The sequence below is a fragment of the Trichosurus vulpecula genome, chromosome 1 (genome assembly GCF_011100635.1).
Source record: "Trichosurus vulpecula isolate mTriVul1 chromosome 1, mTriVul1.pri, whole genome shotgun sequence".
In the NCBI taxonomy this organism is placed as follows: domain Eukaryota; kingdom Metazoa; phylum Chordata; class Mammalia; order Diprotodontia; family Phalangeridae; genus Trichosurus; species Trichosurus vulpecula.
In genome coordinates this window covers 533,748,103-533,772,774 of record NC_050573.1, presented here as the reverse complement: position 1 = coordinate 533,772,774, position 24,672 = coordinate 533,748,103, and the positions used below count along the sequence as shown (strand labels likewise).

Sequence of the window (24,672 nt, the reverse complement as noted above, 5' to 3'; positions counted from 1 at the left end):
ATGGATCTCTGGTTCACATTTACTGCCCTAGGGTGCTGAAAGGAATTTGGCAGCCAAACCCCTGGGGCTGCCGCTGTGGATGCTTGGGGAGCAGTCAGGTGATGACTGTCCTGAGGGGCTGACACCAGACTCAGAAAGGGGTAGGTTGGGAATTTATACCGGAGCAGGAGAGGACCTAATGGGGGAGTATGAGGATAATGGGGCATTGGTAGGGATGGTCAAGGGGCAACTAGGTGGCACAGTGGAGAGAGTGCCTGGCCTGGAGTCAGGAAGACTTTGTGAAACTCTGCCTCACTTAAATCTGATTCATGCTCGAGTCACTGCACAGCCCTGTAAGGTTGTTGGTCCTATAACAATAAAAGCAGCAGCGAGTGCTGGGAAATTGATTACAAGCAAAAAGAAAGAAGTCGCTGATCTCCAAGTACTTACTTTCTCTTGGGGGAAGGCAACCCATTAAAAAGGGAAACTGAAAAGCGGGGCAGATACCAACAGGGTCTTAGTGATGAAATCCAGAGAATGCAGAATGGTTGCTCTGGGCCATTTATCAAAATGGAGTTTCTGGGAGGAAGTCACCAATGGGAGAAGGCAGATGAAGCACAGTAGCTAACTACGGACAGGGAAACATGGAAGGTTTGGGACCTTCCTCAGAATGGAGGTTCTAGGAGGAAGTCACCAATGGGAGAAGGCAGATGAAACACAGTAGCTAACTATGGACAGGGAAACATGGAAGGTTTGGGACCTTCCTCAGAATGGAGGTTCTGACCATATGGAGACCAATGGAGAAGAGAGTCTCAGGGTGGAGAAAGAAATGAAAGGTAAGTCATTGGTGTTATTATCATCATTACTTGGAATGAAAGACGAATGAATTTTAGCTGACTGACTCCAGGTTGATGTTTTCTCTCCTTTATTAGAAATGGAGGATCACGGACAGAAAAACAATTGAAATAGCAAGTTGCTGAGGGTAACTAAATAAGTCACAAATTGAATCCTTATCTTTTAATTCCCCACTTAGGATTCAGTTTTCTGGACCAGTGGTTTTCCAGCCATTTCTACCTTAAAAAGAAAAATCCCTTTGAAAAATCAAAACAATACTATTCCAGTACAAACATATATGCTAGACAATACCTTGGGAAGGTCTATGGGTTGCCACGGCCAATCCTAGTGGGTACAGGTGAGGTATAGGGCAAATTATAGTTAATATCAATTGTCTTTCACATCACAAGCATCTGGAAAAATCTCTTCTTTGGGGGTAACTGGTGGTTTCTGTTCCGCCTGCCCCTGATGCCCACTTTTGCATAACCTGCTACTTGATTCCAACTGAATTTTTATGAGATTAGATTTAGCTTCCTGGTGGGCAGTCACCTTGACGATTAAAGAAATAAACACATGAAGAAATTACATCTCCAGTTGAAAAACATCCATGTAATCCACACTTTCTGCATTGGAAATGTTTCAGCTGGCCATTTTCCAAAGCCATGGATGTATGTACCAGCTGAAGGCACCAGAGCCAAGGGGATTTGAATATGCCTCCAGCAGGGGTGAAGATCTTCCTATAAAGGTGGCTCTCTCCACCTCCAGATGCCACCGTGCAGGGAAAGCTAATTGAAGGAAGATGACAGCATACAAGGTTTTGCTGCAGGGTCTGACTGTCTCATCTTTGGTCTATGGGGCATTGGGCTTGGTGGCTATCTTTTATTTGATAACTTTGCTTGAGAGATACAAGAGCAAGTTGCCTCCTGGACCCCTTCCCCTGCCTCTCATAGGCAACCTGAATTTGGTGGATCTGAACCAGCAGTACATATCCCTGACAGAGGTAGGGTTTTGTATTTGTCAGGGGGTGGTGGTACATTGATCGATGAGGGTGCAGTCCTAGGAGTGTGCATATTTGGTGAGTTGGTGAGTTGGCTTCTGTACCTTCAGTGTTTGAGGGCCCATAGGGGGTGGGTGGGCTAATATTCTCAAGTATGATGTATTTAAGATAGGATAGAGAAGGCTAAGGTTAAACGGGACACCAGAAAAGATCCACTCATAATTAAGAAACATCTGCTTTCAAATGATGTAGGTAATTAATGCACTCTTGGTGAATTTGTGGACTGATCCAATAGTTCTGGAGAATAATTTGGAACTATGCCCAAAAGGCAGTAAAACTGTGCATATCCTTTGGTCCAGCAGTACCACTACTAGGTCTGCACCCCAAAGAGATCAAAGAAAAAGTAAAATGACCTGTATGTACAAAAATATTTTTATCAGCTCTTTTTATGGTGGCTAAGAATTGAAAATTGAGGGGATGCCCATCAACTGGGGAATTGCTGAATAAGCTGTGATATATGATTGTGAATACTATGGTGATGTAAGAAATGATGAGCAGGATGGTTTAAGAAAAACCTGGGAAGATGTACATGAACTGATGCAAAATGAAGTGACCCGAGTCAGGATATCATTGTACACTGCAACAGCTATATTATCTATCTATCTATCTATCTATCTATCTATCTATCTACATATATATATATATATGTATATATATAAAATGATCGATGTACAATCAATATTGTACAATGAATGACTTAGCTGTCCTCAGCAATACAATGATACAAGACAATTCTGAGGAATTTGTAATGAAAAATGCTATCCAACTCTAGAGAAAAAACTGATGGAGTCTGAATGCAGATTGAAGCCTCTTTTTTTTTTTTTACTTTATTTTTCTTGTGTGGGTATTTGTTTTTTGTCTGTGTTCTCTTTTGCAACATGGATAACATGTTTTTTATGACAGCACATTTATAATCTATAGTGCTCACCTACTCAAGGAGGGGAAAGAGACAGAATTTGGAACTTAACAATGATAAAAAAAAATCAAATGTTAAAAATTGTTTTTACATGTAACTGAGAAAAAAAAATAAAAACATTCTTTAAAATATATGACACAGAGAATTAAAGCAGGATATAGCTATATAGTACAGGCAATTAACAATAGTTAAGAAATATTGATTCAGAAAGGATACGGGGTATAGAGTTTTTCTTAGCTATGAGTTTTTATACATTTTGCTTGCGCAGAAAACTACAGCAGTAGTTGATGCTAAACCAAACATCAAATTACTTAGATTCAAAATTAGTTAAACTAATTGGGCAGGACCAGAATCAGAACTAAGTTCCCTGTCCTTCTAGGGAAGTTCCCTTTCCACTGCATGGTGGGGAGGCTTATGCTTAACTTGCCATGGTTTCTTTAAGCTTAGAGAAACTTCTTCAATTGGAACTTCTTGGATTCAGAACCTCATTTAATTTAATTTATTTTTTTGCAGGTAGTTTTTCTACCTCTTTTCCCTGCTGCTAATAGAAATGAGGGTCAAAAAAGTCATTTCTTCAATTGCTTTTCTAGATTTTTGAGGCCTTTGTTCATGTGCCAGTTTATTTCTTTGCTTGCTAGTCTCCTGGAGGATGGAGACAAAGGCAGGAGAGGAGGGAATGAGTGCTAGAAACCACAGAACAGTCCTCTTGGTATATGGAAGGTAAATATATATGTATATATATTTGCAGGGGGGAAGACAGGGCAATTGGGGTTAAGTGTCTTGCCCAAGGTCACACAGCTAGTAAATGTGTCAAGAGTCTGAGGTCGGATTTGAACTCAAGTCCTCCTGACTCCAAGGTTGGTGCTCTACTCACTGCGCCACCCAGCTGCCCCGAAGGTAAATATTTTATAACTCGTTATGTAGAGGATTAATTCACAAAAAGCACAAGTAGTTGAATGGTAAAAAGGAATCATGATGACCTATAAAAAATCAAGACTAGGGACAACTAGCTGATATAATGGATAGCGCACCAGCCCTGGAGTTACGAGGACCTGAGTTCAAATCTGCCCTCAGATATTTGACACTTACTAGCTTGTGTGACCCTGGGTAAGTCACTTAACCCTGATTGTCCCCCAAAACCAAAACATAAAAATCATTAAGGCTAAAATGAATGAATCTTGTTGGTATAAAAACAATTTTCAGGTTCAGAACACAAGTTCAGAAGCATCACTTGGAAGGAGCATACACTTGAAAGGGGCTATTAAAAAGATGATTGTCCCATCCTTTTGTTTTCTTGTCTACTACAACCCTAACTATTCTAATCATCCATAGGCATGGGGATATTAAGGAAGGTGAGAAGCCTAGAAACCAACAAGACAAGATACGGGTGGATTCTAGAGCCCTTACTGTTTAGAGGAACAAAAAAGTTGTCATACTTTATCTTTAGTGTAGGAACCTATCCTCATCAAGAAAAAAATCAGGGAGGGAAAACCCTCAGGGTTCCCGGCCAAAGGAGAAACAATTGTTAGACCTTAGCTTGAAAAGGCCAAGGTCTCTCATTGCATCTTGGGCCATCTCCAGTCGTCCTGATCTGTATCTGGCACTGGACCCAGCTGGCTCCGGAGGAGAAAGTGAGGCTGGTGACTTTGCCCAGCCCTTCCTCACTTAAAACCAATTCACCTGCATATCATGGCATCATCTCCCTGATGTCATGGTCCTCCTCAAGAACAAAGGACAAACAGCAGCAACAGCAGGTGCCAAGCAGAGGTCTAACCAGGAATTTTTGTGCCAGGATATGAATGAGGGTAAAGGTGGTGAGCTTACTTGGGGTAGGGACACCAAAAGAGTTTCTATGCTGCTGCGGTTCTGGCTATTACCATAGGAGGAATGGGCAGATGTGGTTGGGGCACCGAGGAAGCATAAAGTAGGACAAGGTTGCCAACCTGTAGGATAAGGCCAGGAAGAGGGGAGCTCACCTGGCGTGTGTGTGCGTACATGTGCATGTGTGTGTGCATGCGTGTGCACGTGCATATATGTGTATATATGATGTAGAAATCACATCCCAAAAATGTGCTGTCAGCATATTCTAATTGTCCGTGCCCTTGGATAATACCCCTGTCACCTTGCCCTGGTTAAAGCTCTGGGTCCCAGGGTTATATCCCCAGGTGGGCATAGGGCCAAGGCAAATCACTTTTGAACTTCAAAAGGACATTTTTCACATCCCTTTGGGACTGAGCTCAACTTTAGGCGCACTAGGAAGTGTCCCTTACCAAAAGCCTTTCCCCCACAGGTTTACTGCAGATGCCTGAAATTCTCCTGTTAGTGATTCTGTTCCTTTGGAAATTGAATTATCCTCCACTATTCCATCTGAAAAATGCAAATATATCCGGACGAATAACACATTAAGCCATTATCTGCTATTGATGACAGTTCAAATCAATTCATGGAGATTTCCAAAGAGTCTGTTTTCATGGGAGACAAGGTGAAGGGTAGATCATTGGGACACTATCTTTTTTCTTTCAATTCAACGTACATTTATCGAACATATTCCATGTGTCACATACTGACTTGGACATAGGCAAAATGGAATATTTACCACATAAACAATTTTCTTTTCCTCTTAAGATTGTTTTATTTTTTTCAATTAACAAGCATTTATTTTCTCTTCTTCCATGGCCCCCAATGGGGGAAAAACAAACAAAACAAGCCTCTTGTAACAAATATACATAGTCAAAGAAAACAAATTCCCACATTGGTCATGTCTAAAATTATATTTCTCATTCTGCATCTTGAATCTATCACCTCTCTATCAGGAGGTGATGCTTTATCAATGGCCCTTGAAATCATGGTTGGTCATTGCATTGATTAGAGTTCTTAAATCTTTCAAGGTTGTTTTTAGAATGCCATTGTTATTCTCTGGTTCTGCTCTCTTCGCCCTGCATCAGCTCATACAAGTCTTCCCAGGTTTCTCTGAAATCATCCCTTCATTTCTTACAGCATGATAGTATTCTGTAACATTCATATATTATAATTTGTTCTGTCATTCCCCGACTGATAGGCATCTTTTGAGTTTCTAGTTCTTTGCTACTACAAAAACAGCTGCTATAAGGACTTTATATATGTGTACACACATATCTTTATGTGTACCTTTCATCTTTCTTTGGGTAGAGTCCTAGTATTGCTATCATTGGGTATATACAGTTTAGTGACTTTTAGGTCATAGTTCCAGATTGTTTTCCACATTAGCCACAGCTCCAACAGCATCTTAATATACATGAATTCCTACAATCTCTCAATCATTTGTCATTTTCCTTTTTTTTGGTTATATTTGCCAGTCTGATTGGTATGAGATGGAAACTCATACTCAAATCAAAATTTGCATCTCTCTACTTACTAGTGCTTTGAAGCAGTTAGTTTTTGGTTTTTTTTTTTTTTTTGGTATGGCTAGTGATAGTTCAAATGTCTTCCTCTGAGAACTGCCTATTCATATCCCCTGACCATTTGTCGATGGGGGAATGGCTCTTTTTCTGATATATTTGAATCAATGCCTTACATATTTCAGAAATGGGACCTTTATCAGAGAAACTTATTGAAAAGACTATTTCCATTGGGAAACTATGTCACAAGAACATCCCTTAGGAGAGAGATCCTGTGGGAAAATAGAAGGTAATATCTGCTGAGCCAATGGGAAACACTGGAGACAGGTTATCATAATACTAAAAACATCATCGGAAAAGGAGGTGGGAGGGCGGCAAAACCCTCCATGAATTGCTCAGTTTTGTCCTGTGTCTTGTGCTCTTTGTTAATCTTTTTCATCCTCCATATACATTTTAGCTATCCAAGACTTATGGGCAGGTGTTCACTGTATACCTGGGTCCCAAGAAAAAAGTGGTACTTGTGGGTTATGATGCCATAAAGGAAGCCTTGTCAAACCACAGTGAAGAGTTTGAAAACAGGCCGGAAATCCCGATATTTCAAAAGATAGGGGAAGGACATGGTAATTCAAATTTCTTTTTTCCCCCCTTCCATATTCTGGGTCCTTTCAAAAGGAACTACTTTTTCATATATACATACATATGTGTGAGTATTATTTATATACATATATACACATATATATGTATATATATATAAGTGTATATGTATGCATGTATGTGTATATGTATGTATACAGAGGGAGAGAGAGAGAAAGAGAGACACAGAGAGAGTAGTATTCTACTGCCTTGTTAAAGGTTCCCCAGCTCACTTACCTGTGTGACTTTCAGAAAATTTCCTCACTTTTCCTGTGCTTCAAACTTCTCAAAATACAGAATCATAGAACAATGAATTCTTTCACTGAAAGGAATCTCAGAGGTCACCTAGACCAACTCTTAATTGTACCATAACACTTTAAAGCTCACTATGGATCTATAGGTTATGGGGATTCACAGTTTATAAACTGGTTTCCTCATAATAGTATATTAATACCGACATTTAAAAATGAGGAAAGTGATGTTTAGAAAAATTAAGTGACTTTCCCATAGTCACATACGTAATGAGTGGAAGGATGACATTTAACCTCAGGGTAAGTGAGATTTCTGTCACTGGGTCATATGAGTTTCTCTTGAGTCTCCAGTGGTGAAGGGCACATTTTATCATGACTGCAAGATCTTCCCACTGTGAACTTCACTTGCAATAATGTCGTAATCATTTAGAGCTGGAAGGAACCTCAGAGATCATCCAACTCCTTCATTTTGTAAGGGAGGAAATTTGAGGAGGAGGGGAGAAAGTGGAGTGACTTGGTTAAGGTCTCAAAGCTAGGGCTAGGATTGAGGTCCTGTAACTCATCATCTTGTATTCTTTCCATTATGCTACTCTACTTCCTTTTCTAATTTCAACCTTCTAGCTCTCCATTTTTCCCTCCACAATTTACACTCTCTCCCACTCCAACTCCTACCCCTTCCCCCCCACAATGAATCAATACTCCCTGAGTTCTGTTCCATCGATAGAAATGCCTTCTAGAAGCCTAGATCATAGAAGTAGTTGGGATTTATTAAGCATTGAGACTGAATCAGGGGCTGCATTTGGGGGCATAATTCTACCTCTTGGTTATGCTTTTTTATTAGGTATTGTTTTTAGTAATGGAGAAACGTGGAAAATAATGAGAAGATTTGCTTTACGTAATCTCCGTGATTTTGGAATGGGAAAAAACCTCATAGAACTCAAGATTCAAGATGAACTACATTATCTTATTATGTGTTTTGGATCTCACAAAGGTTAGTATTGGGGGCTCTGATGATGAAATGAATAGCAACTATACATTGGACAAATGAGCAGGGCAGCACCAGGTTTCCTTCAATATCAAACTCTACTCCCAAATGATAGCACCTCTTTTCTTAGGGTCGAGTTTCTACCTCAGGGAGATGCCCTCCACCAACATAGATGATAGCTTCATATACTGCCTTTTCAAATTGTGCTTAGGAAAAAAATCTTCACATCGTGTCCAATCTCCTGAGAACATAACTAGGATGGTCCTTGGATCACAAAACCGGAGAACGTTGCCAAGCAAATTCTCAGAACCTTTCTAGTTGTTGGTGGTACCATCCTAGAGTTGTCCTCCGCTGTCATAGTCTTTGAGAATGCAACATCATCTACATACTACAATGAGGAACTGGAATAAGTCATTAGTAAGAAGCAGATAGGTAGAATAATAGATAGAGTGCTAGGCCTGGAATCAGGAAGTCTTGGGTTCTAATTTGACCACAGACACTTACCAGCTATGTGATTTTGGGTAAGTTACTTAACCTCACTTCCCTCAATTGAAAAGTGGTATTAACCATAGCATCTGCCCCCAGGGTTGTTGTGAGGATCAAATAAGCTAATATTTATTGTAGGCACGTAATAGGTGATCTATAAGTGTTAGCTGTTATCATTATTAAGACAATTCCTTACCTTTATAAAGCACTTGACTCTCTTCAAAATGGTTTCACCTTCATTTTGTTTGATCCTCACAACAACCCTGGGAGGTTGGTATGCCAGATTATTACCTAGAACACTTGAAACACGTCCTTGAGGAGGTATGAGAGAGTTCATATGGATGGAGGACAAGTGCCCTGGCCTGAAGCCCCTTTGGCCATGAAAGCAGAAGAGGAAGCATCCCCAGGAGAGTGCCATTGCTTGGCGTACTCTGAATTCTCCACTCTTGGAGCAAAGCCCTGATAGCTCCACACTAGTTATGGTTCTGTTGGCATACCCATTTTACAGATAAGGAAACTGAGACTCAGTTAATTGATTTACCCAAGGTAATACAAGTAAGTATCAGAGATGAGATCCGAGTCCTTTGTCTCCAAATTCTATGTTTTTCTACCATACCTTGCTGCCTCTCTAATAATACAAATCAGGAGAGTGCCAATAAAAATCCAATACATGACCTATGCTGCCAAGACTCAGATTTTGGTCTCTTGCTGCCATAGCCAGCTGAGCTAAGAGTCTGGGAACTGAGCTAATGCTAGGGGAGAATCTTCTTGCATAGTTAAAAATTGGTGTATGGGAAGATTCTTTGGCCCTATATGTGTACGTTAGGTCATAAGATCATAGATCTAGAATTCGGAGAGACCTAAGAGAACAGCATTCCAAATGTTCATTTTAGTGATGAAGAGATGGCAGCTCAAAGTAGTTGAGTGACTAATCCAAGGTCCAAAAGGTAGAAAGTGCCAGAAGTGGGAGAAACGTACATATGAAACTTGCAGCCCTGGGTTACAAGGGACCTGCAAAACTCCCTAGTGGCTCCCAAACCACATTAAAATATAATTGGGAAATGTTTAACAAAAAAAGTAAAAATACAATCCAACATAAAATGTTAACATATGATTGTCTAAGTTCACATATGGCCTCTCGGGGATCCATTTGTATACGAGCTTGACATCATTGAGTCCAACCCACTCATTTTAGAGAAGAGGAAACTGGAGCCAGGAGAGGGAAAGTGACTTGCCCAAGGTCATACATTTAGTGAGAGGCAAGGCCAGGACTCAAACCCAGGTCTTCTGACTCTCAGTTCAAAGGGGTTTAGGGGATATTTGGTAAATAATTATATTATCCTATTGAAATATTCTAAAAGTCATAATGGTCGTGAAAACACATGTGGCTAAACTGATAAACTGATACTCTATCTTTCACAACATTACAATAAGTATAGCAAATCAAGGAAATTCTCTGTCAGACCCTTACCCTATTGCTTATATTGGTATTGACCTCTTAGAGCCTGATCCCTGTCCCCAACCCTTGGTTCATTCCTTAATCCTGGTACTGATCTGGCACAAGTATAATCCCACCGGAAAAAGAAATTCATTGAGATCTTCATGGCCATGAAGACATAATCACATACGTTATCCCAAGCCTTGACAGACTGTGTCACTATTGTGTGCCACCGGGGACCAAGAGGTGGTAGAGACAGTAGTGATGAAGCGGTAGAAATCAGTGAAAATTCATCCTTAGTTTTGGAGAAACCGTTTAAAACCCATGACCTACGGTGGGGTGTGACTAATTCATCAGTTCTGACCACGCGGACTGGAGGATCACTTGTTGGGTGTGTTAGAGTGGGGACTGGTTGCCACTAACGTCCCTTCCAACTCTCAAATTTTGTAACGTCATTCTTCCAATCATGGCATCTTTGTTTTTCTCTTTAATGCTTTGGGATGTAGGTAAACCTTTTGACACATCGATCATCTTGAAACATGCTAGTTCAAATATCATCTGCTCCATCCTTCTTGGCAAGAGATATGAATATGATGATTTCGAATTTCAGTATATGCTGAAGCTCTTGGATGACAATGTCAAACTAAGTGGCTCTGCCATGGTTGAGGTAACTTTGTGTTCTCTTTTATTCTTTTTTTCCCTCCCTGTTCTTGTCTGCTGCTCAGTTTCCTAACTGTCCAGTTAACGTAACTCATGTAGAGTGCTCTTATGGGATTCCAGGAAAGGCACCACGGTACAGTGGGAAGAATGCTGGACTTGGAGTCTGAAGAGATTTGAGGCTAAATCCTCCTTCTGACTTAATAGCCTTAGGGCCAGAAAAGTCACTTATCCTCTGTTTGCTGATATGGGAATTGAGAATAATACCTACAATGGCAGCTACATGGCACAGAGGATAGAGTGCCAGGTCTGGAGTCAGGACTCTCTTCTTCATGAGTTCAAATCTGGCCTCAGACACTTACTAGCTGTGTGACCCTGGGCCAGTCACTTAACCTTGTTTGCCTCAGTTTCCTCACTGTAAAATGAGCTGGAGAAGGAAATGGCAAATCACTCCAGTATCTTAGACTGGAAAACCCCAAATGGGGTCACAAAGAGTGGTTCGTGAATGGACAACAACAACATAATAATAAGGAGATAGGATGATCTAGCTTTTTTTGTGACTAGAAATTCTCCACCTACCCCAATATCTGTGTATTTCATGTACTCCTCAATATTAACTAGGAGAGTCCCTGCTATCACTGGTTTATATAGATGTTCAGAAATGTTTCTGTGTAGCAAGATGGAAAAAAAAACAGGGACAGACAATTTTGGACTCTAGGACCTTGGCAGGGGGGTTGGGGAGGGGGGAGGAGAAGTGGTGTGAGAGAACTGGGAACAAAAAGAGAATTAAGGAAAGGGGCAGAGATGAAGTAAATATGACTTAAGACAAATGATAGCAATCAGAAAGCTTAGGGAGAGATGTGTGTTTGTGGGAAAATAATAATAATAATTGATATGTCTTTAAAACAGACTTTCTTTTAGTTGACCTTCATAATTACGTGAAGTGGGTAATAGCTATTATTCCAATTTTTCACATAAGGAAACTAGAAGTCAGAGGAGTTAGGTCCTTGGATCATGCTTCTCATATCTGTCAGAGCTGAGATTGGAGCACAGGTATCCTTGACTCAAATGGTTTAGCCACACCATTTTGCCTCTCATCTACCTCTGGGTATTGGGAAAGCTGCTTGGACTCTCTCTTCAACCTGAATCTGGGAGTTGTGTTTGGAAAGCCATTCAGAAAAGACCTTTTGCCTGGGGGGTAAGATAGTTGATTGGCCTCCTTTAGTTAACAATGGGCAGAATGTGTGTGTGTGTATGTGTTCCTGCACACATTCCAAACACCAGCGTTGTATAATCCATTTAGAGCCTTGACCAGTTAATTATGCAATTCAAGTTTCTCTTTTGACTCAGTTTTGCCCATGGAGCACAACTCCTGCATGGTGCATGCAAACTAATCGCCCCTATTAGCTCCTCCTGAACCCTCATCTCTATTCTGGTTGGCTCTTCTCTCCAGATTCACTCCTACCATCATGCTCTCCATGCATGCCTACAAATTCTTACTATATTCTTAACAACTTCCCAGCTAATGCTTATTCTATCTCTTTGCTGTTTAGCTGAAACCTGGCTTTCCCCTGAGGTCGCCATCTCTCTAGGGTGGTTAGGTGGCACAGTGGATAGAGCACAGAGCCTCGAGTCAGGAAGATCTGAGTTCAAATCTAGTCTCAGATACTCACTAGCTGTGTGACCTTGAGCAAGCCACTTAATTCTGTTTACCTCAGTTTCCTCATCTGTAAAATGAGCTGGAGAAGGAAATGGCAAACCATTTCAGTTGCCAAGAAAATGAGAGAACAACAATAAACATCACCATATTTCTGGCAATTATCTCTACTAAAGGTCACTCCTCCCAACTCACAAGGACCAAAAGAGGGGAATTAGTATAATCCTTGCTTTCCAGTGCTTTGTTGTTGTCGTTCAGTTGTTTTGGTTGTGTCTGACTCTTTGTGACCCCATTTGGGGTTTTCTTTTTTTTTTTTTAATATTTTTTTTTCAATTACATGTAAAGACAGTTTTCAACATGGATTTTTATAAGAGTCTGAGTTCCAAATTCTTCTCCCTCTGTCCCCTCCCCTCTCTTCAAGACAGCAAGCAATCTGATTTAGGTTATACACATGCAATCGTGTTAAGCATATTTCCACATTAGTTATGTTGTGAAAGAAGAAACAGAACAGAAAGGGAAAACCACGAAAAAAAAACAAAAGAAAAAATGTGAAAATAGTCTGCTTCAATCTGCATTCAGACTCCATCAGTTCTTTCTCTGGATATGGATAGCATTTTTTATCATGAGTCCTTCGTGATTGTCTTGGATCATTGTATTGCTAAGAAAAGTGAAGTCAGTCATAGCTGATCATCACACAGTGTTGCTGTTACTATGGACAATGTTCTCCTGGTTCTGTTTACTTCATTCGGCATCAATTCATGTAAATCTTCCCAGGCTTTTCTCAAATCTGCCCGCTCATCATTTCTTATAGCACACTAGCATTCCGTTATATTCATATACCACTTAACCAGCCATTTCCCAATTGATGGGCATTCCTTCAATTTCCATTTCTTTGACACCACAAAAACAGCTGCTATAAATATTTTTGTACATGTGGATCCTTTTCCCTTTTTTATGATCTCTTTGGGATATAGACCTAGTAGTGGTATTGCTGGATCAAAGGAAACACACAGTTTTACAGTCCTTTGGACATAGCTCCAAATTGTTCTGGGTTGGATCAGTTCACAACTCCACCAACAATGCATTAGTGTCCATCTGGGGTTTTCTTGGCAAAGATAATGGAGTAGTTTGCCGTTTTCTTCTCCAGTTCATTTTATAGATGAGGAATTGAGGCAGAGTGAAATGACTTACCCAGGGTTACACAGCTTGTGAATGTCTGAGGCCAGATTTGAACTTAGGTCTTCCTGACACCAGGTCCAGTGCTCTATCCACTGAACATAAATTAGGGAAGAGTAAAAGGAGTAAAAAACCAACATAGAAGTGAGTCTTGCAGTTTATGTAATATTCTATACCCATAGTCCCCCACCTCTTTAAAGAAGGGAGGGAAGTATATTTTTGTCTGTTTTTTAGCACCAAGTCTGATTATTATAACTACAAAATGATTTTATGCTTTTTTTTTGTTCTTTCCTTTTACATTGTTGGAGTCACAATGTATATTCTTTTCCTGGTCCTGCTTACTTCACGCTGCTTTGTTTCATATATATCTTCCCATGATTCTCTGAATTCTTCATCTTTCTTTTTGGTGAATTAAATCTCATTATGTTAATATACCTTTATGCTTATGTTTAACCATTCCTCAATTAATGGGCAGGGATTGTCTTTTGTTTCTTTTTGTATCCCCAGTGCTTTAGTACAATGCCTGTCGCATTTAGTAAATGTTTATTGAATGAATGAATAGATGGATGGATGAATCTATTTTTTTCTAGTTCTTTGCTACCACAAAAAGTTCTGTTATAAATATTTTTGTATGTATGGGGCTTTTCTTTTCTCCTTTACATACTTGGAGTAAATCCTTAAGATTAGGACCATTCAGTTAAAAGGTATGGATATTTGGTCACTTTTTAGCCTAATTTCCCATTGTTTTCCATAGTAGTTACATTAATTCACAGATCTATTAACAGCATTTTAGTCTGGTCTTTCTAATTTTACAAATGGGGATACTGAGACTCATAGAGGTTACATTATTTACTCCAGTTCACACAAGTGATACGTAGCAGAGTGGATATTTGAACCCAAGTCTTTTGGCTCCAAATTCCATGATTTTTCCCCTGTATCACACAGCAAGAAGTTTTAAAAGGTGTTTGTTGAAATGAAGTAAGCGAAATGAAATGTCGCGGCATGGTGGCACATACCTGTAACCTCAGCCACCAAGGAAGCTAAAGCTGGTGGATCTCTTGTGTTTATGAGTTGTGTGCTATGGTGGGCAACGTGGATGGGGTATGCGCACTAAGTCTGGCATCAATATGGTTAGCCTTTGGGAACAAAGGGGCCACCAGGCTGCATACAGAAGGGCAAACCAACCCAAGTCAGAAATGAAGCAGGTCAAAGTTCCCATAGAGCTTGTGACTAGTCCCAGTACTTTCAGCCTGGACAGGATAGGGAGACCCAGTCTTAAAATGAAGAGAAGAGAGAAAAGAAACAAATTGAAACAGGACAGTATAATAGCATTTATAGAATGCTTTAAGGCTTACAAAGAGCTTTGTGAACATTATCTCATTTTATTCTCACAACACCCCTTTGTTGTTGTTCATTTGCTTCAGTCATGCCCAATTCTTCGTGACCCCATTTGGGGTTTTCCTGGCGGAGATACTGGAGTGGTTTTCCATTTCCTTCTCCAGCTTATTTTACAGATGAGGAAACTGAGGCAAACAGGGTTAAGTGACTTGCCCAGGATCATGCAGCTAATGAGTATCTGAGGCTGGATTTGAACTCAGGAAGATGAGTCTTCCTGACTCCAGACCCGTCATTCTATCCGTTGCACCACCTGGCTGCCCATCACAACACCCCTAGGAGATAGATTATTATTATCTGCATTTTACAGATGAGGAAGCTGAGACATAATATTAGTTGGGGGAATAAGTAGATGTTAGATAGCCAAAGATAGAAGGTTCTAGGTTATGAAGGGGATGAATGCAGTATATACTTACAGTGTAACTGTAGTATTCCTATCTGTATGGTTCTGGTGGGCAGCTAGGTGCCCCCCCCAACTCAAACACTTAATATTGCAATCAGCATTTTATGCTAGTTTTTATTCTGTTTGTAGGGATATTTCTTAAATGAAAGAATATCTGAAATTGTTGCTAGGAGCAACCTGGCAAAGCAGGTTGTTTTTTAAAAAAAAAGTTAAGGTCAGTTTCAGTATGCAAATTAAGTTAAGATTAACTAAGTTAAATTTTTTTTTACAGTGAGAAATTGCTTGAGATAAGAAAGAAGGGTATTATTCAATTCATCTCCTAGAGAAAAACTTCCCACTCTTGGGGGAATGTTAGGGGATTAGGTGACTAGAAGCAAGATGCCCGAGATCTGTCCCAAAAGGACTATGTATATATGTAGTCTTTTATTATTTTAAAAATAAATTTATTTTTATATGAATTTATATCTTTTTTATTCCTTCTACCCCTTGAAAACACACACACACACACACACACACACACACACACACACACACACACACACACAAAACCCCAAAAGCAAAATCTCATCATAAACAAAAATTGTTGTTCAGCCATGCCTGATTCTTTGTCACCCCATTTAGGGTTTTCTCGGCCAAGATGCTAGAGTGGTTTGTCATTTCCTTCTTCATCTCTTTTTACAAATGAGGAAACTAAGGCAAACAGGGTTAAGTGACTTGTCCAGGGTCACACAGCTACTAAGTATGTGAGGTCAGTTTTGAACTCTGGTCTTCCAGACTCCGGGCATGGTACTCTATCCACTGTGCCACCTTGCTGCCCTGATAAAGATATATTTAATCTAGTAAAATAAACTCCCACATTGGCCAGACCCTAAAATGTATGTCTCTCCCTCTGACTTCGAAGCTCCTTGCCTCTCTGGCAGGAGTGAGTGACGAAATACACACGGTTTCTTAAAGAGAAGATAGGCACAAAGAGTGGTGAAGAGAATTCTAGACTGAAAATCATGAGTCTTGCGCTGTTGAAAGTGTTGGCTCTGCTGCTTCTACGAGCTGGATTTTCAGTCAGAAGACCCGAATTCAAATCCCATGAAAGGTAGGTGATGTTATGGCCATTTTACAGATGAGGAAACTGAGGCAAACAGGGTTTGTGACTTGCCCAGGGTCACACAGCTACTAAGCATCTGAGGTCGGGTTTGAACTTGACTTCAGGCCCAGTTCTCTATCCACTGCACCTCTTAGCTATGGGAGCTATTTATTGTCTTATTCTAAATAAACTCAAAATTGCTTTGAAGGGGGAAAAAGAGTGATTAAAACTTAATGACCCTGGTTTGCCGTCTCCCTCAGGCACCAGTGCTGGCTTTTGCTGACCTGAGCAAGCCCTTTGTGAAGAGGCAACATATTACATTGGGTAGAGTATTGCTAAAATCAGGTAGATCTGGGTTCGAATCCCGCCTTTGATACTTAGTGGCTGTGTGACCCTGGGCAAGTTGCTTGGCCTCTCTAAGCTTCTGTTTCTTTATCTGAACTGGGAGAGATCATAGTAGCCTTCAACTAATAGGGTTGTTGTGAGATCAGTGAACTCATACGTGTAAAGTGCTTTACAAACCTTAAAATATTAAGTCGATATGAGGTCTTTTTATTATTACACATTATTGCCAGCCTAGATGGCTTGGAGGACAGTTTGACGCTAACAGAGTGATAGTGACTAGAAAGAGTGGCTGCCCAAGGGTCTGTAGATAATACCATCTCGTCTGGACCATGTATGGGCCCTGATTTGGAACTTAAAGCTGGTGGGCTTGAGAATACCAGACTGCCTTTAGAAGGCAAAGAAACCACAGGAATAGAAATAACAGCAGGCGATCCCAGAAATGCCTCGATTATCCAGCTGGTGACCAGGCTGGCATATGGCACCATCAGAAGGATAGGCATTGATATAGCCAGGAACAACTGCTACCTTTGAGGCAGGATGGCACCTGGCTAATTGAGTGTATGTATGAAAGGTACCTAGGACTCTAATGCCAAATGTCATGTGGTACTTACCTTCATGACACTAGGTGGAGTCACAGTGCACAGAGTGCCAGGTCTGAAGTCAGGAAGACTCAACCTCCCTGAATTCAAATTTGGCCTCAGGAACTTCCTAGCTGTGTGGCCCTGGGCAAGTCACTTAACCTGTTTGCTTCAGTTTCCTCATCTGTAAAATGAACTGGAGAAGGAAATGGCAAACCAGGGTGTCTTTGCTAAGAAAACCCTAAATGGAGTCACGAGGTGTTGAACACAACTAAAATGACTCAAAAACAATAATGTACCTCCATATGATTTATGTATTTGGTCTACTTTGAGTAATTAATATTTGCTGCTGTATAGTATATACTTGCATAGTCTACGGTACACCATTCTACTATATCACGTTGAAAAATATGTACTTTGCATATCACTACGTAATGTGCCTATGAACTTGCTATACTTCTCAAGAACTATAATTTCTTTAACTTGGGAGACAATGTAGAAGGCATGTGAGGTCTCATAGATTCAGTACTGGAAGGGACCTTAGAGATCACTAAGTCCAAATTCTTTATTGTATAGATCAGGCCCTTGAGGTGGTAAGTGACTTAATCATGCACATTATAAGGGGCAGAACCATAATTTTACCCAGGTTCTCTAACTTCCAAACAATTGCTCTGAGTTTTTCCTCCCTTTCTCCACCCTTTGGAAGAGAAGGATGATTGTCGATTGGAGGGAAACAAACACTGTGCTTCCCAGAATGCTGTGGGCTCAAAGTACATAGGAGAATGCCCATTGCTGGCACTGAGTACAGACTTCTGGGAGCAAGAAGGCAAGGCTTGGCCACTGGGGGACAGTGTCTGAAAGTAACGGTAGCCACTGGCTGAGGTATTGTTGGGTCAGCGCAGATGCAGAATCTCTGGAAGTCACTGTAATATGTTTGGATTGTGCAGATGTTCAAGGCCTGACAAATGCTGACCAGGCCTTTGGAAATGCAATGAAGCAAGACTCAAGACTCCAAGGCGAAACCAGAGGCAGGAAGGGACTCTGATGGTCCTCAGTGGAAAAGCTCCAACTCCTCCCATTTAGCAGGGATTTCTTTATTGATATTGTGAGTTTGCTCCTTGCTTCAGGACTTGGGTCCAAGTTTTATTTATGTCTCTTATGAGACATAATCGAATATCCCTAAGTAGCCTTGGTTACTTATGGGTGTCATGAGAGTTAATATCCCCAGGAAAGATCCCACATTAGCTAGATTCTGATGTTCCCAGATTTGTCTGGGTGAGGGTCAAAACATAAGCCATACAGAATATTTCTTATTGAAAAGCTTCTGAGATAGGAACTCTCAGGTCTGTGTGAGTCTGGTTCTGTACTGGGCCACAGGTTACCCAATAAGAAGCTGCAGCATGGCCAGTAGCCACACCCTAGTAAATTATTTCAGCAGAGGGGTTAACCCAGGTTGAGGGTAACTGATTGATAGGCTTCAAACCCATTGGTGAGTTAGAAGGGTGTCTTCCCCTGTTGAAATGGGTAGATGAGAATAATATGTTCCAACGGCCATGAAGGTGGTAGAAGCAGGTGCTGTGTAGGGCTTGGAGCTTGGTCAGACATGGAAGATGCCAAGGTCATCATTGTATGCTGGGTTATCGCCAGTCATCTTGACTTTTTTTCTGCCACTGGACTTTGATGCCTCTGGAAGAGAGAGTGAGGCTGCCAATTTTGTGCAACTCTGCCTCACTTAAATCCAATTCATGGTCAAGTCAAGACATCTCCCTGTGATGTCATTGGTTCTTTCTGAAAATGAAGGATGAACAACAACAACCCAATGATACAAGGGATGACCCAAGTCAGTTCATCATTTCTTACCAAAAGAGTGGTATAAACAGGGAGTGCTATGTAAGTGCAAAGGAGACAGAAATCCCTTTGGGTTGGGGATGGTCCATGTAAGCTTCACACAGAAGAAGGTACTTGAGTGGTAGGATGAGTAAGATTTGCATTAATCAGTCCATCGACAAGCCTTGGAGATGAATGAAATGGCCCCCGCTCTCAATGAGCTTACATCCTGGGGGACAGGGGTGGGAAGTAGGGAAGGGACAACGTACCCACAGTTAAAGTGTATACAAAATATGGGACATCTCAAAAGTCTTCATGGATTTTAAAGCTTTAAGGGCTTTAAATTTGCTAAGACTTTTGGGACACTCTATACAGAAAATGAATGAAAGTTAATTTGTTGAGGGGTGGATATTGGTGGGGAGGCACTGGCAACCAGTCTGAACAGGAGAGACCTCAATTGGAAGGTGATGTTTGAATGGGGATTTGAAGGAAACCGGGGATATGTGGGGAGAAGTGTGAACAGTATTTCAGGAGGAGAAAGCCTCATGCTTCCAGGTGGGTAAGCAGCATGGGGCATGATTAGAAATAGCAGATACGACTCCTGTGATAGGGCAGCAGATTCCCTTGGAATAATAAAAGGTGTGCATCTGAGAAACTCAAATTTATATAAACTTGAATACACACTTTGGAAAGCATATTTGAGTATGCCCAAGCATATTTTATTAGTCACTATCGAGGCCATCACTTCAAACACATATTGGTCTAATTAGATTCAAGTGAGCATTTTTTTAAGGAGAACATTAGCGGATATTTATTCTCAGTCCTTTCAAAAATCCTTTTTTAAAAAAAAGGAGCATTAATAAGGACTCATGTGGCTAGGTCCTGTAAGTGGGAGGCGGGAGGGGAGGAGAGAGACACATATTAAAATGTGTTAAGGTAGGTCCATGAGGATTGCCAGCCCTTCTGTGAGGAGAAAGTATTTTATGCAAAAAATATAAGCAAGTTTCATTCTGTTCTCCCAGATGGCAGCTATTAATCTATGGTAATCAGCATGCTTGCAATAACTGCCTCTTTTCTCAATTTTTTTTCTGCCTAGATATATAATTACTATCCTTTTCTGGGATTCATGATTGGAGCCCACAAGACGATCCTACGGAATACTCAGAAGATGAAAAATTTCTTTGGCAAGGTGTTTGAGGAGCATGCCCGCCATCTTAATGTCAGCCATTTAACTGGCTTTGTGGATTCCTTTTTGTTAAAACAGCAGCAGGTAAGCATAGTTTCTATGTTAACTGCAGAGTCCCTCCAGGACTCTCCAGGACTTTGAGCTCTGTCAATCTTCTTGGAAAAATTTCATACTGAGTTTTATAATGTTGATGACACCAGCAGCAGCACCAATAGCTTCCATTTATACAGCAATCTAATGTTTTCAAAGTACTATGCGCGCATTCAACAATTCCTATGAAGTAGATGCTGTTGTTATCTGCCTCTTACAGATAAAGAAACTGAGTTTCAGAGAAGTTAAAGGATTTGCTCAGTCACACGGCTAGTAAGTATCCAAGGCTGGAATTGGATCCAAGACTCTTTTTTTGCAGGGGGTAAGGCAGGGCAATTGGGATTAAGTGACTTGCCCAAGGTCACACAGCTAATAAGTGTGTCAAATGTCTGAGGCCGGATTTGAACTCAGGTCCTCCTGACTCCAGGCTGGTGCTCTATTCACTGTGCCACCCAGCTGCCCCAATCCTAGACTTTTCACATGGTGATTACATGATTGCATCACGGAATCTTTGCAATCCCTTCCACAAAATTCTCTATAGTTAGCCACCCAGCCTCAGTGACTAGGGAGCTCTCCACCTCCCAAGGCTTCCCATCCCATGCCATCTTTACATGGCTCTCAGTATTCAGAAGTTCTCTTTATTATTGCCTCCCTATAATTTCCATTTATTAATTTATTCATTCAATTACTGATGAATGTTAGACACTATACTGTTAGAGATACAAACAGAACAATTCTTGGCCCTCAAGGAGAACATTTTAGTTAGGTCAGAGAATCTTAGGATTTAGAGCCAGAAAATTTTATAGAGCTCATCTTGTCCAATTCCTCACACTGCTATGGGCCATTAAACTTTTCAAGTCATTGTCACATGGGATATGTCATTTGACACTCTTAAGAAACCCACGTGATGGGCCCAATATCTAGTAGGTGTGTCAAGTGTCTGAGGCTGGATTTGAACTCAAGTCCTTCTGACTCTAGGGCCAGTGCTCTATTCTCTGTGTCACCTAGCTACCCTGATCCAAGACTTTTCACATGGTGATTACATGATTGCATCATGGAATCTTTGAGTTAGAAGGGTTTTCCAAAGTCATCTTGTTCAATTTGGAGAAGCAATCCCTTCTACAAAATTCAAACCCAGATGAGGAAACTGTTCCCAGAGTTTGAGTTATTGGAGTTTTTTGAGCCTGGATCCAAGAATCCTCTTCCTGAGTTCAAATCTGGGTTCAGACACTTACTAGCTGTGTGACCCTGGGCAAGTCACTTAACCCTGATTGCCTCAGTTCCTTGCTTGTAAAATAAACTGGAGAAGGAAATGGCAAACTAGTCTGGAATCTTTGCCAAGAAAACCCCAAATGGGGTCACGGAGAGCTGGACGTGACTGGGATGACTGAACAAAAACAACAACCTAGTGGAAGTTAGGTGGTGCAGAGGATAGCGAACTGGGCCTGGAGTTAAGAAGAACTAAGTTCAAATCCAGCCTCAGACACTTGCTAGAGTTGTGTGATCCTGAGAAAGTCTTGACTTCTACCTGACTCTGTTTCCTCAGCTGTAAAATGGGGATAATAAAAGCACCTGCCTACCAGGGTTATTGTAAAGCCCAAATGAGATAATATTTGTAAAGCTCTTAGAACAGCACACAGCAAGTGTTTAATAAATGGTTGTTCCCTATCTCTTCCCTTCTTTTTTCTAATACTCTGGCACTGCTTCTAAATATAATAGCGCTAAGCCATATCCTCTTGCCGTAGAAATCTGTGGAATCTCTATTGTGAGCATTCTACTAGAATTTTTGTGCCTTGATGGCAAGCCTAAGATCTATTTTCTGCTACTGGACCTCAGAGAAGTAGCATCCATTTTCCTTACAGGTCAGAATCACATAATCAGAAGTGTGCTGGAGCCAGCCCATATGGGCTTGCAAGCCAAAGTGTCCAGTTTTCAGTGTGGGCATTTACATGTTGGAAATCGACACATGATGTAAATCAGCATTTGATTTATTGTTTTTGTTAATTGTCTAGACTTAAGAAAGTGATGGAGAATGCATACTAGTGCCTATTAAAATTAAAAGTGTGTCTTCTATACATTTTCCACCTGGAGAGCTTGTTGTTAAACATTCGCCAACAGAGCAACAGTGAACATGATGTATGTGTTATAGGAAACTCAAAATCCAAAGACCGAATTCCACAAGAAAAACTTACTCTTTAGCACACTGGATATTTTTGGCGCTGGGACGGAGACCACATCGACTACACTTTGCTGGGGCCTTCTTCTGATGATGAAATATCCTGAGGTTCAAAGTAAGAATCATTGAATGTTATGACTAGAAAGAATCTTGAAATTCAACTGGTCAAACTCCCTCATTTTATAGATTGATCAGCCAATAAGCAATTGTTCATTCACTCAATTTGCGGTTCACTTATGTATTTCTGGAGGCTGGGTCTTTCAGTCTTGCCCAAGCTGTGAGTGCAGTGGCCATTCACAGACCCGATCCCAATATTAATTAGCATGGTAGCATTAATCTGCTCCATTTTTCCAATCTGAGTTGGTTGTCCCTCCTTCTGCAGCCTGGTGCTAAGGGCTCACACTAATTCACTTAGTACCGCTGCCCCTCAGAACTCCTGAGCTCAAGCATTCCACCAGACTCAGTCTTCTCCAGCAGCAGGTGTCCAATGTGCCAGGTATTGTGCTAGACGTTGAGATTCAGTAATACAAATGAAACAATCCCTGACTTCAAGTATTTCATGTCTTATTGGGGGGCAGGGTGAGAGAGGGTACACCATGGATACTTGTAAGCTTTTATAAAATACATTCAAGTAATAGGGAAACTGAGGCTCAGAGTGACCTATCGAAGGTTGCAGAGTTCATTAGTAGCAGGGCTGGGCAGTATGGTGCAGTGGCTAGTGTGCTGGACTTGGAGTCAGGAAGTCTTGTGTTTGAATCCCACCTCAGATACTTACAACCATGTGATCATGGGCAACTTCCCGGAGCCTCACTTCCCCTATCTGTAAATTGAAGGGGTTGGACTCAATGACCTGAAAGTTCCTTTCGAGTTTTAAATTCATGATTCAATTAATACTGGTGTCCTGACCCTAGACAACCACCCTTCCAATACATCCCCACTGTCTCAACAGGTTCCTATTCACTCCAAAGACCAGAGTCAATTAATCAGTCAACATTTATTAAATGCCAACTATGTGCAGGGACTGTGCTAAACTCTGGGGATACAAAAAAAAGTAAGATAGCCCCTGCCCTCATAGTGTTTACTACTTACCAACAAAATAATTCCATAGTAAAAATGTAGCGTCTGAATACAGAGCTTGCCAAAGAACAGGGAGTTGTTCAGTTGAGTCTGACTCTTCATGACCCCATTTGCGTTTTTCTTGGCAGAGATACTGGAGTGGTTTGCCATTTCCTTGTCCAGATTCTTTACCCTTGTCCAGGGTAAAGAATCCTAAACAAATACAGTAGTTTACTTTAAAAAAAAGTTACCTTTCCAAATTCATGTTTTCAGGCCAATTAATCACTGAGTTACGCAATTCAATTGTTTCTAATTCTTCTCTGTCTAGTCTATACCATGGATCTGCTTTTCTATTGTTTTTTAGGCTAGTACTAATAGCTTTGGTGATGACTGCCTTATGATATAATTTGAGGTCTGCATGTACTTCATTCTCTTCACCTTTTTTTGGCTGTTTGTTACATATTTTTCAAGGAAGAGTCCAAGCTGAAATCAATAAAGTCATTAGTTTCAGACGAGACCCTCACGTGCAAGATCGAAAAAACATGCCATACACAGAGGCAGTGATACATGAAATACAGAGATTTGCCAACATTGTGCCGATGGGTGTGTCCCGAAGCGTTTCTGCTGATATAAAATTTCAGGGATACGTAATTCCTAAGGTGCGTATTGTTAGAAAAAAATTATGGAATTTGGTTCTTTGAAATTGGGTCCTACTATACTTGGATTCCTAATGTTGAAATTGTCCATGGGAGACAGTATTGATGTGGCCACAGGAGGGTTTTTAGTCTGTCGATGTTTTATATCTATCAATGCGTTTGGACCTCATGGAATTTCCTAGTTGCTACGGTCACTGTTGTCCATCCCACGATCTCAAAGAGGACCAACGACATCATAAGCGTAACCTTCTTGACTTGCAACAACTGGATATGAGTGTAGATAGAGCTGTACAAAGTCATAGGCCTCACTCCCTCCTCCAGAGTCACCAACGTCCAGTGGCAAAGACAAGGGTCGAGATGACAAGTGATGGCCCAGGATGCAGTGGGTGACCTAGGGTTACAAGTGAGCTTGGGGAGCTTCTGGCTCTAGCAT

General features: G+C 40.9%; 1 protein-coding gene across 1 annotated transcript in view; it reads left to right on the top strand.

Moving 5' to 3' along the window:
- The first annotated feature begins 709 nt into the window (after positions 1-709).
- LOC118841363 (cytochrome P450 2K1-like) overlaps positions 710-24,672 on the top strand; it is a 32,732-nt gene continuing 8,769 nt past the window's right edge. The window contains exons 1-8 of the mRNA XM_036748742.1: positions 710-815; positions 1,764-1,813; positions 6,621-6,783; positions 7,889-8,038; positions 10,463-10,623; positions 20,172-20,345; positions 22,501-22,642; positions 24,055-24,242. Of these exons, the coding sequence (XP_036604637.1) occupies positions 710-815; positions 1,764-1,813; positions 6,621-6,783; positions 7,889-8,038; positions 10,463-10,623; positions 20,172-20,345; positions 22,501-22,642; positions 24,055-24,242 (1,134 nt within the window). The remainder of the gene's footprint in view (positions 816-1,763; positions 1,814-6,620; positions 6,784-7,888; positions 8,039-10,462; positions 10,624-20,171; positions 20,346-22,500; positions 22,643-24,054; positions 24,243-24,672) is intronic.